The 16,028-nt window shown below is 32.7% G+C and overlaps 3 protein-coding genes across 3 annotated transcripts; 2 read left to right on the plus strand and 1 right to left on the minus strand.

Moving 5' to 3' along the window:
• Positions 1-5,896: 5,896 nt before the first annotated feature.
• LOC145756496 (uncharacterized) lies at positions 5,897-8,622 on the plus strand. Its single transcript, XM_082572371.1, has 4 exons — positions 5,897-6,245; positions 6,697-6,787; positions 6,861-6,969; positions 7,101-8,622. The coding sequence occupies exons 1-4, from the start codon at positions 6,103-6,105 to the stop codon at positions 7,400-7,402; spliced, it is 645 nt and encodes a 214-aa protein (XP_082428497.1). The 5' UTR covers positions 5,897-6,102; the 3' UTR covers positions 7,403-8,622.
• Positions 8,233-9,792, minus strand: LOC145755258 (sulfotransferase 1C2-like). The gene is made up of 8 exons (XM_082571516.1): positions 9,687-9,792; positions 9,546-9,596; positions 9,367-9,483; positions 9,084-9,190; positions 8,864-9,005; positions 8,667-8,782; positions 8,454-8,604; positions 8,233-8,348 (listed from the first exon to the last, which is right to left on the minus strand). The coding sequence occupies exons 1-8, from the start codon at positions 9,790-9,792 to the stop codon at positions 8,233-8,235; spliced, it is 906 nt and encodes a 301-aa protein (XP_082427642.1).
• Positions 9,793-11,933: 2,141 nt separating this feature from the next.
• Positions 11,934-15,473, plus strand: LOC145740691 (uncharacterized). Its single transcript, XM_082558520.1, has 9 exons — positions 11,934-12,136; positions 12,417-12,524; positions 12,775-12,865; positions 12,982-13,103; positions 13,179-13,314; positions 13,381-14,345; positions 14,668-14,713; positions 14,800-14,858; positions 15,093-15,473. Exons 1-9 carry the CDS (start codon positions 12,035-12,037, stop codon positions 15,294-15,296), a joined length of 1,833 nt encoding a protein of 610 aa, XP_082414646.1. The 5' UTR covers positions 11,934-12,034; the 3' UTR covers positions 15,297-15,473.
• The last annotated feature ends 555 nt before the right edge of the window (positions 15,474-16,028 follow it).

Genomic DNA, 16,028 nt, shown 5'->3' on the forward strand with positions numbered 1-16,028 from the left:
TTAAATAAGGACAATTAAGTTAATACAACTGTGATTACATAATAAAATTGAGTGATTTTATAACAAAACCCGTTACAATGGAGGTCCTGCCGAGATCTCAAGAAAATGTGTTGGACGATTCGGAAATTTCTTTTAAATTGCACGAAGAAATAGAAAATTTGCTTCAGGAAAAGACTAATGAAATACACAAAAAAATAATAGAAGAAGTTAATGTACAATTAAAAAAACAAATGGGAGAATTTCATGCTAAAATGTATAATAGAGTTGAAGAGGTGGTATCTGATTTAATAACGAGATACAAAAACGTAGAAACAAAGGTTAAAGTCTTCATTAAAGAAAACAATGAAGCAGCTACAAGAAGTTATACTTCAACCAAAGAAAAAAGATCAACCCTACAAGGTATTTTAAATGAAGCAACAATTGACGCGGAAGAAACAGCCAACAATATGTTGCAAAGCGCCAAGGTAGAGATTACCGAAGCACTAAATTTAAAAGAAACGTTGTCGCTGCCTGTTAGCAAATTGGCGGAAGGTTGTTCGCCACGTTTTGACACTGTGACAGTAGACTCATTTGATGGGCAGTCGTCGTGGGAGGATTTCATCGCTAGGTTTGAATTAGCGGCTGAATTTAACCGTTGGTCAGAAAGTTCAAAAGGTGTTAGATTGGCCCTACATCTAAGAAATTCAGCGTCGAGTGTTGTAACCAGCCTACGCCCCGAAGAAAGAAAAAACTTCTCAATTGTTCGTGCGAAGTTAGATCAAAAGTTTGGAAAAAAGCTTATTGACCCGGTATCTCTGTTGCATACAAGAGTTCGTGAAAAAAATGAATAATTAGTGGATTTAGCGAAAGAACTCAATAACATTGTAAAACAATGCCCCATTTACGACTGCGTAGACAAAGAGCAGCTAGACTTGTTAAAAGCAAGTTGCTTCACCAATGCCCTTAAAAGCAATTGGGAACTATATTCGACAATAAAAATGTATAGTCCTATTTCAATGGACGAAACTTTAAAAGTAGTTTTACGACTGGAAATTGAAGGAACGACCAGATACAATAAAGATCGACCGATTCAAGCAATAAATTCTGAACAAGAAGATGACGTAAGCCTTACTCGCGAAATAATATCTATGCGCCAACCCATTAACGAATTAACGGACACCTTATGCAAAAGGCCAAGTAACGTTTATGAACGACCCAAAAGTGAAAGACGAGCGCGAAATGACAGCCTTGGCCGACAGGGAAACGGGCAGTAGTCAAGTTTAAGGGATGGCACTCGACTTTAAATAAGAACATCCCAACTGTAAATATTAGTGTGACAACTAACAGTTGCCAAAATGGAATTTATTGTAATATTTTTATTAATAATTGTAATTTTTTTATACTCGTGGATACCGGCGCTGACGCCACGGTATTAAGCTTTAAAGCCTTTAAAGCAGCCAAACTGTCGCTTGAGCCTTCACACTTCGTTATAAATGGAATAGGCAATGAAAAATTACCAGTGCAAGGAAGTTGTACTATCAAGTGTAGATTCAATGCCATATATTATGACCACAACGTGTTAGTGTCGGATATATTAGAAGAAGAAATCATTGGACTGGACTTTTTACAAAAATATCGCTTCAACATTATCCTTACATCGACCTTTCTTCAAAATGACCTTGAAAAAGTAAAACTTCAAGTGGTAACAAGAAACAAGCCATACCCAAAAGTGATTGAAATAGAAAATAAAGGTGTGTTTACCGATGACGACACCCAAAACATGATAAAAAAAGCCGTGAAATTTGTAGATTCGGATCAATGTAAAAAAGTGAAACACATAATTAAAAGTTTTGTAAGGCATGCTAAAGGAAAACTTCCTACCAATTCTACCTTTCACCATATTAATACCGGTAACACAGCAGCAATAAAACAAAGACCGCAAAGGTTGCCGCAATCCAAGCAAGTAGAAGCTGACAAGCTTGTAAAAAAAATGCTAGAAGACGGAATAATTTCTCTGTCTTTTAGTCCTTGGTGCTCACCAGTAGTATTGGTGAAGAAAAAAGATGGCACAACTCGGTTCTGTGTGGATTACCGCCAGTTAAACAATATAACTAAAAAGGATCCCTATCCCTTGCCATGAATAGATTCTATATTAGATGCAGTCAGTGGGTCAAAATGGTTTGCCACGCTTGACTTGAAGTGCGGTTATTGGCAGGTGCTGGTTGACCCAGTTGACAAAGAAAAAACCGCCTTCTCAACTGAAAATGGATTATATCATTTTAACGTAATGCCATTTGGATTTTGTGGTAGTCCAAGTACGTTTGATAGATTGATGGAACAAGTGTTGCAAGGTATACCATCCTCTGTTTGTCTCGTATACTTGGATGATATATTAATTCACGCTAAAACGTTTAACCAACTTTATGAAAAACTTGAAGTTAGTTTTTAAACGTCTAATGAACGCTAACCTCATGCTAAATTCAGCAAAGTGTAACTTATTTTCCAATAAAGTAGAATACCTGGGACACGTCATTTCGGCCAGTGGAATATCAACATCACCAGAAAAAGTAAAAGCTGATAAGGAATGGCCACAACCAACCAGTCCTAAGCAATTGCAGAGCTTTCTGGGATTAGCATCCTACTATACAAAATTTTTCGGATTTAGCTCAACCGTTGTATGGTGTTTTGGAAAAAGATAAAAAGTTTGTTTGGACGCGGGATTGCACAAATTCTTTCAAAAACTTAAAGCTTGGACTTATTACAGCACCAGTTTTAAGCTTTGCAACCCCTAACGGTCAGTTTATAATTGACGCTGACGCTAGTGACAGCGCCATAGGAGCTGTGTTGAGCCAACGCAACGAAACCGGTAACGAGTGTGTTATTGAATATTATGCAAAAGCCTTTTCAAGACAAGAAAGAAACTATTGCACAACCCGGAAAGAGCTTTTGGCAATTGTTAGGGCCGTAAAACATTTTCATTTTTTATATTTACGGTCGAACAGTGCACATAAGGAGTGACCATGGTTCCCTAAAATGGTTTCTGAATTTTAAAAAGTCCAGATGGTCAAATGGCTCGCTGGCTTTAATGGCTGGAGCAATACGACATTCAAATCTTTCATCGTCCTGGTATACAACATAATAATGTTGTAGGATCTAATACACTACTACTATGGCTTAAACAATTATTAAACCCCAATAGAGTACGCTGTAAAGATGAGCATCGATAAGAAAGCCACACTTAATTAAAATACACAAAATAGTCGTGTTAAATCAAACTCGCTAACTTATTACCAAAACCTGCCCAAGGATTCAATCTACCAAACGTAATCTGTACAAGCGGCTTTTAATCAGAATTGAAACTACAGGAAATGCGAAATAAATGCGACACAAAAATATGACATGAAACACAAACTATGAAGTATATAATCAACAAATTAAGTATAAAAGCGAAAGTCTAATTGTGTGTTAAACCTTACTTCGGCCTTACTTATTTATGAGTTTTTACGTTCAGCGAACTGACCAAAAAGCTATATTGCCAGTTATTTAAAGCGAAATAAAATAGGAGAAAACGCTTACAAACAATAAAGAAAATACAAAGCATTATCGATAAACAGAACAACAAGTGCGTCATAAATGACGATGGAGAGTGAAAAATCTCCCGCAGCTGGGATTAAGCCGAATGATTCAGCGTGAAACGCCGAAGCTCACTAAAAGTGACCTCCCGCTAATAAATCATTTCAAATTTTTTTAATAAGATCGATAATGGACATAACAAATGCAGATGCATTGTCGCGCAGACCTTGCATAGCTGATAACTGCAACTACTGTAATCGAGCAGAAAGTAAATTTTTACCAATTGATACTTGTGTTTATTCGTGTATCTCAAACACCGTTTCCGACACTGATCTGCGTGAGGCTCAGCTAGGCGACCCCGACATAAAATGCATTCTGCTGTGGAAGGAAGCCAGCGATGTACGACCCGACTGGTGCCAAGTGTCATTCTTAAGTCGAACAGCTAAATCCTATTGCCATCAATGGGCTTTGCTTGTCGTAAAAAACGGTATATTGTATCCGGCATGGGAAAACTCCAGTGGTACAGAAACAACAATGCATTGTGCCCAAGTGGATTTAATGCATGGAAATGAAAGCTCCGGACATTTTGGTATCAAAAAAACAAAAGAACGATTGCGGAGAAAATTTTATTGGAATAATAGCCAGACGGATGTTGCAGCTCATTGCTAAACCTGTTACAAGTGTGCTTCAAGAAAAGGACCTTTATATAAACAAAAAGAGCCAATGAAATTACACCAGGTGGGCTATCCATTAGAAAGAGTGGCCATTGACGTAATGGGGCCATTACCGACATCTTATTTGGGTAATCGATACATTCTTGTGGTAATGGATTATTTCACAAAGTGGCCAGAAGCATATCCGATGCCGAACCAAGAAACTGCTACGGTAGCTAAACTACTTATAGGGCAATTCTTTCTACGGTTCGGAGTGCCTTGCGAAATTATAAGCGATCAAGGTTCAAACTTCGAGTCCCACCTGTTTAAAGAAATGATGAAAGCCCTTGATACAGTAAAGACCAGAACTACACCATATTGGCCGCAAGCAGACGGAATGATCGAACGATTTAATCGAACTTTGGAGGCTTAGTTAGCAATGTCCGTAGAAAAAGGCCAACGCGATTGGGATCAACAGTTGCCATATATATTAATGGCATATCGTACAGCAGTACATGAAAGTAAAGAGCATACCCCCGCCAAACTAATGTTTGGCAGGGAAATAAATTTACCTACAGACTTTATATTCGGTCGACCGGAAATCACTAAATATTCAGCGTGGGAATTTGCCAAGAAAGCTCAAATCAACATTGATGAAGCTCACGAATTTGCTCGAACAAAACTACATTTATCCGGCCAAAAAATGAAGAAGTATTACGATCGTTCAACTGCGACAATGTTACTACCTGTATGGCTGCATTGCCCCCAATGAAAAAAGGGTCTATCCCCAAAACTGTCGTCGCCGTGGCAAGGTCCATTTAAGATAATTAAGCGTATTAACGACGCGGTGTACCGGATCAGACGTTCACCAAAACATCAATCAAAAGTCGTGAATCGAAACCGGTTATGGCGTTATAGTTTAAAGTTGCCAACCAACTGGTATCGAAACAATAATGGTCAAAGCAATACACCGGTACAAACAATTATTCCACAAATTGAAAACACAGACATCCTATCTGATGGTATTAAAAAATACCAACCTCGCGCAGAGGCCGCAACATTAATATACCACATCGTTATCGTTAAAAACCTACCGTACTTTCCTTTATATATATATATTTATTATTGTTATCGTATTTACTTCATTGTTATTATTATCGTTGTATATATCATTATTTCTCTTCGTTAAATGATAGTTGTTTCGTCTTGATAAAGTTCGCATTTTGATTATCGTTTTATTATTTGTATTATGTGGTGCGTGTTAATGTGTATGTAGTTTTAATGTATATCGCTTGTGTAATGTATTGTATTGATTATCTTCTTATTTAAATATTGGGAAGGGAGGAATGTAGCGAACTTTGAATAAGGACAATTAAGTTAATAAAACTGTGATTACATAATAAAATTGAGTGATTTTATAACAAAACCCGTTACAGTAATTAACCATTTTTACAAATCATTTTTTTTTTGATCAATTATTTGTTTCACAACTTTTTTCTAGTGAGACAGGAATTATTATTGTAATTTTAAATCGTTAATTGCGTAGTGGTTCCTTTTAAGATTAAAATGTAATATAATACATCCAAGACATATACCTTTGTAACAATATGTATGGAGTTTTTTATTGTTAAATGTAGCCTATTGTTTGTATAACCTTTTCACCAAACACTTTTTTTTAATAAGACGAAAGTCGTTTGTTTAACTGTTAGTATCCATAAAAGCCTAGTAGATATATATGTATGTTTAAATTAGCTATTTTAGCCCATTCGGGGTGCGAGTTGCAACCATTTTACGACAATTTAATTGTCGATCGTAGGGCGGGCTATCGACTTGTGTATTTAAAAGTGTATATATAGTTATAAAATAGTGTTTAGAAGTGTATAAAATAGACAGTGAAATGGAAACAAATGTTAGGGCCGATCTAGATTGTCCAATATGTTTGGAAACGTTTCAAAAACCAATATTAATATTGCCATGCGGGCATCACCTGTGTGGAATATGTGTTGACCAAATGCCTGATGGAGTAAATGGAAACAAGAGGTAGCCTGCCAGTTTTATTTACTTGATTAATTGTATCTTAAGAAAGAATGCTTAAAAAAATGTTCTTTATAAAAATGTTACGTTTTTTTGCAATGTAATTTTAACCGGCAGTGTGGTGTAGTGATAAGAACTCTTGCTACACCACACATGAGGTCGTGGGTTCGATCCCCACTGATCTCATGCTGTAGCGCCCTTGAGTAAGGCGCTATAAACGGTATCAACTCCTGCTGAGCCAGCACTTAATCAGTATTACCGGGCAATTATAGTCTCTATAATATCCCAAACTGTCTCTATAATATCCCAAACAATATCCCAAACTGCCACAGGCAACTCGAGACTGGGTCGGAGTAACTTATGTTACTCTATGTTTAAGTCGCGCATTCGACTTTCCCACATCGAGAATAAAGATATATACAAAAAAAAATTTCGAGCTGTTTATTTATTTGGACAGTTGCCCAGTATGCCGAAGAACTTTTGTCATTGGAGATGAGACACTTCCCCGAAATTACATTTTAGAGAATGTAATCGACCAGCTAAATAGGGTAAACTTTCTAAAAGCAATAATAATCTAGTGTTTTAAACAACACAGGATAAGCTTTATATGTTTTAATTTAGGAAAATAACAGCCATGCAACGATTATGCATCTTACTACACGAGCTAATTTACTATGTCGAACTACTGTCAGGGAAAGAAAAAGCAGTGGAGAAATTGAACAACTCGAAGGTTTGTGCGTAAAAGGTTTTACTTTGCTATAGTGCATAGAGTCTATATATTTCTATTTAACAGCTGGGAGACTCTAAAATTCCGAAAACCATGTGTATATTTTTTAAAGCTTTAAATCTTTTTTAATTTAGAACTAGGAGAAATATATATAGACGCGAACGAGTTTGCGTACGCCAAATCACTGTTTAATGAATATCTATACGATGTCACTGGGGTTAAACGGTTGCTTACCATGCTCAAAATCATGAAATGTACCATTAAGACCAACGACTTGGAAGAAACTAAAAATATTTGCAGTGACATAATCGCCACCGCGTCTTCAGTTAAACCGGAGCCGGAAAAGTGTGACAGTATTATCAATACCATGACAGTTTTAAGTAAGAAGTTAGCCATTAAAAACGAGAACCGAATGACCATGGCACTAACTAATTAGATCAATGTCAACATTATTCAAATGCAGATTTGCAGGTTGAGAAACTTTGTGATGTTGCAGAAGTTATGACGTATGTAGCTGAGCTAATTGGAAAAAGTGAACAATTTCGACAGCAAGGCGTATCGTTGTTAGAAGAAATACGCCATAAAATTAAGCGCACGACAAACGCTGATTGCATAAAGAGGTGTGTAAGTGAAGCTTGGTGTTTAAAACATACCGGGTTTTGTTACAATGAAATGGAAGATTACAATAAGTCTGTGCAGGTATACAACAAAGCTATATCTTTATCCAACAACTTAAGCGAAAATATAGGTTTATATCATGTATTTGGTTTTTGCTACCACGGTTTGGGAGCAACATATGAGTGCATGGAAAAATATGTTAACAGCAAAATTTCTTACAAAAAAGCAATTGACATATATTGTAAGGCACTAGATTGGAAGAGTGCTGATGAAAAAAACGCAGGCATCGAATTATCTTCCAATTGTTTAGAAATTGTTTCCGCCAAAACAAACTAACATAATATACAAGACTTTATTTTGGTAAAGAGTTTGCCAATTAATTAAATTGTTTATACTTTTATGCTATAGAACAATTAAGTGCTATAAACGGCATGAACTTCTACTGAACTAAAAACCATTAAGCGGTTTAATTGTAGGGAATTGTAATTTATATATTTCAAACGAGCAAAGTCAACTTAACGCTGTAAATAAATATTTTATCGAGGATGAAAAATTACGAAAAAAAATCGGTTACAGTAGTTAAATAGGTAAAATGTAAGGCATAATCGATTTAATTTCTGTTTACTTTAAATGAATTTTTCCCAAGGTTCAACTTGGCAAATATTTAAACTTGATGTCAGTATCTCCAAGTATTTTTTCGACCTTGGAGTCGATAAGTTCAGACTGCGCGACTGTCAGATGCTTTTTCCACCCACCTACCTCGCCTTTTAAAAAAATATTACAATAATTTACACTATGTGGTATTTTATGACATTGAGTTGTTTTCTAAAATAAATTTGATTTTAATTTATTAAATTTATTTAAATTACCTTTTCTAAACAAAAAATCTGAAACTTTCTTATCTTCTATGGCAATTTTCATTCGATTAATTGACGTGACGTCAGCAACATGTTTTATTTCTTCTTCGGTCAAATTTTCGCCAATAAAATCCCCGATTTTTTTAATTTGGCCGCAACCATCCTATTAGAAAAATATTTTGCGTTACTGTATATAAACACTAATTTTAAACAAAGTTAGTTTACCTTTTTCATGTCTTCATAATATGTAAACATGACGTTGTCGTCGTTAATGTGTTCGTACCAACCTCGAATATGATCCAAATATCCCTCACCCTCTTTTCCCATAGCTTTCTGTTTTCCTAGTAATTTATTTTAAAATTCTTATTTTAATTTCTCCTAAGTCAGTTTGGTAATAAATACAAAAGTCCTGACCAATTTACCTTCGATGCATGTATCGTAAAACTCTTTTTCGTTTTCGGGCCATAATTCAGAAAAGGGTTTTTTGTTGCTATAAGTCAACTTGATTAGATGGTGATACATCGACACTGCTTGGTCTTTGGGGTTCCTTATCACGTAAATCACCTTAAGATAAAAAATTGTTTAATAAAACTTTAGCATGGTTGTTTTACTTACAACTGTGCAGTATTCCCCAAACTTTACTTTGGTGCCATTTTTTCGAAATTTTTCGAAATTGAATAAAGGAGCAGGTAAATGAGTTCCCAGGACTCTTCTTTTCATTGGAAAGTTGTCAATCACTTGAAACTTTTCTAAAATTAAAAGGGATCACGGTTCATAGAAAAATTCTTGTACTTAGCGTTCATAAGTTTTTCTTAAAACCGTGAAGTACAATAATTTTTCTAAGAATTGTACAGTACAAGTGGTCCATTAAAAGAAATAAATATTTTAATTTAACTAATTGATAATGAAAATTTAATTTTCGTACCTTTGGGCAAAATAGACAAATAAGCAAAATGTGGTCTAATAAAATCAGTCTTTTTTAATAGATCTTTGTCTTTTCTATAAACCATTTGACGAACTATTTCTCTTAACCATGTTGTACCTTAAAACATTTTTTTTATAAATATTTAATAAAAAAAAAAGTATAAGTCAGCATAACTTTACCCGTTTTTAAATAAGTAGCAACAACAATATCGCCATTTCTAGGCTGCCATTCTTAATAAACAAACTTGGCTAAATTTGCATCTAATCCAGGCAAAAAATAATATCCATTCCAACAAGTTATTTTGGGCTCAGAAATCATACCCTTTTCTGTGGCCTCAACATATTTGTCTAAATCAGGTCGCTTTTCTGGCGATATAAGCTCAAAAGCCCTCTTGCAAAAATGTTCAAGCGATTTATTATTTGCCATTATGACAGAGTATAACAATTGTCACATTTGTAATAGCTATAAAGAAATAAAATAGCGCTTGTTAACATGACGGGAAATTAAATAATTACGTTCACTAAATATATATTACACAAAGTTGAACAAAGTAATAATTTTGTAGTACTAGTTTATACATCTTTTAGTATTTTACAACGTGTTTTGAACGAAATTTATATCTATTTAAGGTTAATAACATGCTGTACTTCGTACCTTAGGTAATAAAAAACTGCCTGTAGGTAGTTAGAGTAATGTATGTTTTAAATTAGCAACCCTTTTTTTCATTATAGACCACATCATTAGCAATATGTAATGTACATGAACGCAGCAACTCCCTGTAGCATGGTTTCTAGTAGGCTACATTAGAGCAATCTGGCAGCGTAGTGTAGTGGTAAGAACACTTGCTACACCACAAATGGGGTCGTTGGTTCAATCCCCACTGACCACATGCTGTAGCCCCCTTGAGTAAGGCGCTATAAACGGTACGAACTCCTGCTGAGCCAGCACTTAATCAACAGCATAATTATCGGGCAATTATAATTGATAATATTCCAAACTGTCACAGTCAACTCGAGACTGGGTCGGAGTAACTGATGTATATAAAAATATATACAAAAAAACAACGTTATCGTGCATATTTGTTTTATCTAACTCTAAAAATCAAACAACTTGCATAACATGGGCATACTGTTAACTCTCATAAAAAAAAGGTCATTACAATATAATTAAATTAAAGAACAGCCTTAAAACATCAGCTTAAAAATTTAAATACCGATATTAAAAACTTAACTTTTTGAATTTATTTTTAACTTTCGCTTGTATATTAAAACACCAAAACTCATTTTTATCAAGCCTAATTTACGAGGCTATAACAGTAAATCGGCTATAAAACATTTGGTTAAATATTAACTAAACTTAACATAAGGTCGACTGCGCATTTACCTTTCACCCAACTAAAATATTTTTACTACCATTTAAATACAGTTACTGCAATTAAATTCAGTTTGATTGCCGACGAGGCCATTTTTTACACTTTGGGCGATATTAGTGTATCTCATATTTAAGTTTTTCTAGATTATATATCAATATTTTGGGGCCTGCAATATATAAGTTTACTTACCATTTTCCGCTTTACCATTTTCCGCTTATACTTAAGGGCAGTAACCTTTTTATACAAAAGTCTATTTTATTATAATTAAGCCGGTATAACAACATTTTTGGTTTACCTTTTGCAATGTTTAAATAAGCAATAGGCATCCTACCAATACAACTTCTTGCAGTTTTTCTCTGCTGAAAATACATAAGCTCTATTGCTCTGAGTGGCAAATAAAAACGTCATAAAGAAAACAAACAAAACAAAACGTTGGTTTTCCACCCGTTAGGTTAGTTTTTTAAATATAAATATTATTTTATATTACTAATAATATATGGTGTTTATCATATATCATTGGATATTACACACAGGTTGAGCCGAAATATACCGCCACCTGACGGTAAGAAATTTTTTGCTGTTTTTTTCGCGGGTTATACAAAACGATTACTGACAAAAACATTTAACTAAAGAATGTTTGGTGATTTACTATTGTCACTGAAAGACTAATTCTTTAGTTCGCTCAAGTAGTTTTGGTGGAATTTTAAAAGAATTTAATTTGCTACCACAGAAAAAAAATAAATTGGATAAGGCTGATAAATCATAACTGCTAAGACTGACTGTAAAACGTCCACAATCATAACTTGCATTGGCTCAAACTAAGACTGTAAGAGCTAAAGAGTGGCGTAAAAAACAAAAAATGACTTTTACTATTGAGGATATTTTGATGTATTCCCTCGAACTTGGATACCCTAATATAGTCAAAGGTAAATTGAGTTTTAATTCCAAAAATACTTGGCTAATAACATTTGGCCTTTACTGTTTTAAGTTTAGTAATTATGCTACTTAGTTTTGGATATATAAAAATTTTATTACAAAAAATGTTATTATTTTCATATATTTATATTGTTGTTCATGTTTTTATATTTTTCTCAATTTTCTGCTTCTGGTTTATAAAAAAAATGATATAAAACCAACACAACTTTGACAATTTTAGCTTGTCTGTTAAAACTTCCGAAAGAATCATTGGCAATGTCATCAGCATGTCAAATTCGTCTTGCAGTAGCTACACTACCTCAAGTAATTACTGAATCAGCCGATGCTGCACAGCTTATAAGTAGCCAACATTTACTTACAATGTCGCAAATTCTAAGAAGTATTCAATTTATTCGCTCAAAATGTCCTGTTGCAGGTGGATGTAGGTCATTCTGCTTGGCGGGAATAAAGCTGAAAAAATGTGTAAGTCATTTATCATCATGATATGATTAAAATGAATAAAATGTGCATTTGGATTAAAATTTTCTTTGATTTGCATTTTTAATGTTTTGACTATTTACTCTTTAATTATACTTGATCTAAGGGACCAAACCCCTAACTATTTGAAATCTATTTGATCTATTTAATCTTGTATATTTTAATTAAACTAGGCCGATACATATCATTTATTAATTGCACCTTCACCACATAATTTTTTTTGTTAACATTAGGCAGTATAACAATTTAAATGAGTATTTCACAGATAATAATGCACTTCATATACACTGAACCTACAAACAACATAGTACTTTCCCATCTTTGTCAACAATTTGGTCCAAATATTGTTCATGAATTGATGAAGCCCACTCAGGTACATATTTGTTTTGTTTGAGCTGTCTATAAATACCAGAAGCAGTAACAACTTGAATAATACAAAATCTCATTTAATATATATGTGTGGAAAAAAATTTAAAAACAATATTATAGGCTAATTAACAGCTATTACGTTTTTACATTATTTTTTTGTTTTATGGTCAGATGTCTTAACCATTATGAATTAGCTTTTATATTTTCACACGTGATTTAAGTATGCTAACAATTATAAGCTTTTTTAATTTAAGAATCTTCGTCTTTTTAATGTGATTAAAAGGGAAGTTAATAACTTCACACAACTAGTGAAAGAATTAATGAATAACAAAGAAAAGCGTCTTAGTAAGTATTTTTTTCATTTATTTCAAGTTGTACCTAAATTTAAAGCAACATCTTATATCCTTTTCTATGGACTGAGGTGTCTAAAATTAAAAGTTTTTGTATATTTTTGTTTACAGATTATCTTCAAACCAAATTTTGGCAGGATTATAATGCACAATTTTGGCAGGATTTGCATTTTGATGTGGTTTCCTATCTTAATACAATAGTAGCCTATTTGCCAGCTTTAAATATTGAAAAGGTTATAAAATTGTTACACATGAATTTATTTTTAGTTTATTCCAAAAAGAAAAACATTTTAATCCATTTTTGTAAGGTATTGGAGCAAGAAACCAGCAACCATAATTTACAAAGTAAACTGTTTGGCAAGTTAAGAAAAAATGTTGGCGATGAAATTACTTTAAATGAAAATTTTCTGATTGAGCTTTTACAATGTGTTTCTGCAAAAGCTGGTATAAAATAAATCTAATTTTTTTGAAGTAAAACTTTTTTTTACAAAAATCAATTTTGTTGTTTAGATAATAATACTGCAAAAATGATGAAAAACTTAATAAATACTAGCCCTAAATTGCTTTTGGATGATAACAAGGAAAACAATAATAAAACTAATAATTTGCATAACAAAGAAAACATTACAAAAGGTTTTTACAAAAAAAATTTTGACCAACATCTTCATTCAGAATCATGTTTACAAGAAATAAATAAATTTTCTGAAATTCAATTGAAAAATGAAATTACTCCTACTTGTGGGTATTCCGAAGCACTTGAAAAACAGACTGTAAACAAAATAGTACAACAATGCCCGCAGGCAATAAATTCAAATAAAAAACAATCTTTAAAAATCGAGAAAAATAATTGTGAAAATATAAGACCAGCAAAAAGAAGAAAATTGTTATGTGCTGAAGAAGCAGCACAGCTTCTATGTGCAAGTGACAATTCTGATATTGAAAATTCGCCATGTTTAAGTAGACAAACCAGTTCAATGATGTTTCAGGAAGATGGTCAAATTATTTCGTCATTCTCTGAAAGCAAATCAACTTCGTCAAAGAACACAACTTGTAGTCATAACCCACAGAATTTTAATCTGAACAGACTGTCAGAACTACCTGTATTAACTATTTTAACTCATTCACCGAAAAAAAATATTGCAAACTTACGAAAATCTTCTGTACTAACAGAGAATAATGGGCCCTTAAGTAAAAGGTGCGTTTTAAGATCCCATTTAAAACCAAGTGTAAAAGTAAATCTACCTCATTTTGTAAACGATATAACATCCCAAACTACCTCATCTGCACCCCAAAATCGGGAAAGAACATTTGGTGTGAACACTCGATCACACAAAAAAAGAACTCGTCGAAAACTAATGTACAACTTAAATAATTTATCAGAAAATCCGGTCACCAAAGATGAAATTAGTTTAATAAATAAAAAAACTTCTGAACTTGAATTGGAACCATTGGGCTTGTCACATTTTTCTGCCCAGGTAAACCAAACAACAAAAATTAAAAAACAACTAGCATGTCCTACAACTTGATTTTTAATTGTCGTTTGTCGTAACAGGGTCGCAACTCTGAACTAATATTTGGTTGAGATAATTTACTCGCTCATCACAAATGGCAGATTTTTTAAATTGTAGGCAATTGCTTTTTTTTGTAGGAATTGGACATACATATAATATATCGACTTCTTATTTTCATTATATATAAAAGTTATTGATATTTATTAAAACAATTAAGCTGGGGGTTTGTTTAAACAATCATGAATAATAAATAGGCTACTTCTAAAATTATGCATTTTTGTTCAAGCTTTGGACAAGAAATGATGTAGATTTTAGAAATTCCAATACTGTAGGTAAGAAAAAAAACTGTATATACGGAAAATATAATTATATGAAATGATAGCAGTTTGTAAATGTTATTCACATTTATATATTGTAGACGGAGAATTAATTCCTGAGAGTGATTGCAGCGATACTGAAAGTGTGGAATTATCAATGGTAATTATTTGTTGTGAAAAAAATATCAAACTACTTAGAGCATTGATTTAAAATTCGGTTACATATGCAATGCATCTATTATTGCGTAGATATTTTGTTAAAAAGAAAATTCTTTTTAAATGTAGTTTAATATAAATCTCTCTATTTTTAAATAATTGTAACATCATTTGTTCAAAAATATACTGTTTTAAAACTTGCATCAATTTATTGATCTCAACTCTGTTTATATGATAGGATCCCTTTATACCAACACTATCATCTCATTTGGGTGGAAAATCATTTAACGGACAACCACTTAAATCAGTTAAAAATTGCAACACTAAACTATGTCGACTAAAGTCACAAATTCGTTTTATTGACTCGTTAGATTGTGCGGCAATCCAGAATGTTTTAATTCAAAATCCTGATGATATTGAATGCATTTTAAATGAAATGTAATTTTTTTTAAGAGCTTGTTTTTAGTTTTTATTCAGTGTTTTATGTTTTTAGAATGAAATTAATATTCATGTTTACTGTACTGCTATTCAAATTTTTAGTTCAATAGTTTTTAAATAATGTTTACTAATATATACTGTTTACAAGAAAATAAATTTTTAAATAAAAAAAAATATTAAAACAGAAATTTGACAAATTAATTATAATTTATAAGAATTATTATAATATAAACTGTAGCAATGGAGGATAACATTATGGTAATTGGGGTAACAAACCAGGAATGCAAAACCTGACCTACAGGCCATTTTAAGTTTAAATCTAATAAATTTGTTTCAGTGTTAAGTTTCAGCCAATAGCACAAATGTGTAAAATTATTTGAACATGGCGCCAGTGCTAGTCCTTTGTGTAAGTTTTTACATTTACTATTATTAAAGTAGGGTGTTATTTTAATATTTAAATTAAAACAACTTAAATATATTTTTGGGTGGAGTACAATATATTCAGCATACAAGTCTGTGGACGATGGATTTTGATATCGCAAATGCCAGTTAAGTTTTGTTGTTGAATAAAGTTCATTTTTGTTCTTATGCAGTCTAGAATATACTAACATAACATGGCTTTTAGACTCATATGCAGGCTCTTCAATATCAATATAATTATTGTAATAAAAACTTGAATTTTCATTCGAACTTCGTTCTAATTCATAAACATCCAAGAAAAATGAACTGGTTACTT

The sequence above is a fragment of the Corella eumyota genome, chromosome 1 (assembly GCF_963082875.1).
Source record: "Corella eumyota chromosome 1, kaCorEumy4.1, whole genome shotgun sequence".
In the NCBI taxonomy this organism is placed as follows: Eukaryota; Metazoa; Chordata; class Ascidiacea; order Phlebobranchia; family Corellidae; genus Corella; species Corella eumyota.

What these genes read in the sequence shown, in the direction of transcription:
- LOC145756496 (XM_082572371.1), top strand. Translation starts at nt 6,103, where the DNA reads ATGGAAACAAATGTTAGGGCCGATCTAGATTGTCCAATATGTTTGGAA. An exon ending in GGAGTAAATGGAAACAAGAG is followed by an intron (nt 6,246 to 6,696) that starts GTAGCCTGCCAG and finishes TTATTTGGACAG; the next exon opens with TTGCCCAGTATGCCGAAGAA. An exon ending in TAATCGACCAGCTAAATAGG is followed by an intron (nt 6,788 to 6,860) that starts GTAAACTTTCTA and finishes GTTTTAATTTAG; the next exon opens with GAAAATAACAGCCATGCAAC.
- LOC145740691 (XM_082558520.1), top strand. Translation starts at nt 12,035, where the DNA reads ATGTCGCAAATTCTAAGAAGTATTCAATTTATTCGCTCAAAATGTCCT. An exon ending in AATTGATGAAGCCCACTCAG is followed by an intron (nt 12,525 to 12,774) that starts GTACATATTTGT and finishes TTTTAATTTAAG; the next exon opens with AATCTTCGTCTTTTTAATGT. An exon ending in AAAGTGTGGAATTATCAATG is followed by an intron (nt 14,859 to 15,092) that starts GTAATTATTTGT and finishes TTTATATGATAG; the next exon opens with GATCCCTTTATACCAACACT.
- LOC145755258 (XM_082571516.1), bottom strand. Translation starts at nt 9,792, where the DNA reads ATGGCAAATAATAAATCGCTTGAACATTTTTGCAAGAGGGCTTTTGAG. An exon ending in TTTGTCTATTTTGCCCAAAG is followed by an intron (nt 9,191 to 9,366) that starts GTACGAAAATTA and finishes TTTTAATTTTAG; the next exon opens with AAAAGTTTCAAGTGATTGAC. An exon ending in TTACGATACATGCATCGAAG is followed by an intron (nt 8,783 to 8,863) that starts GTAAATTGGTCA and finishes ATAAATTACTAG; the next exon opens with GAAAACAGAAAGCTATGGGA.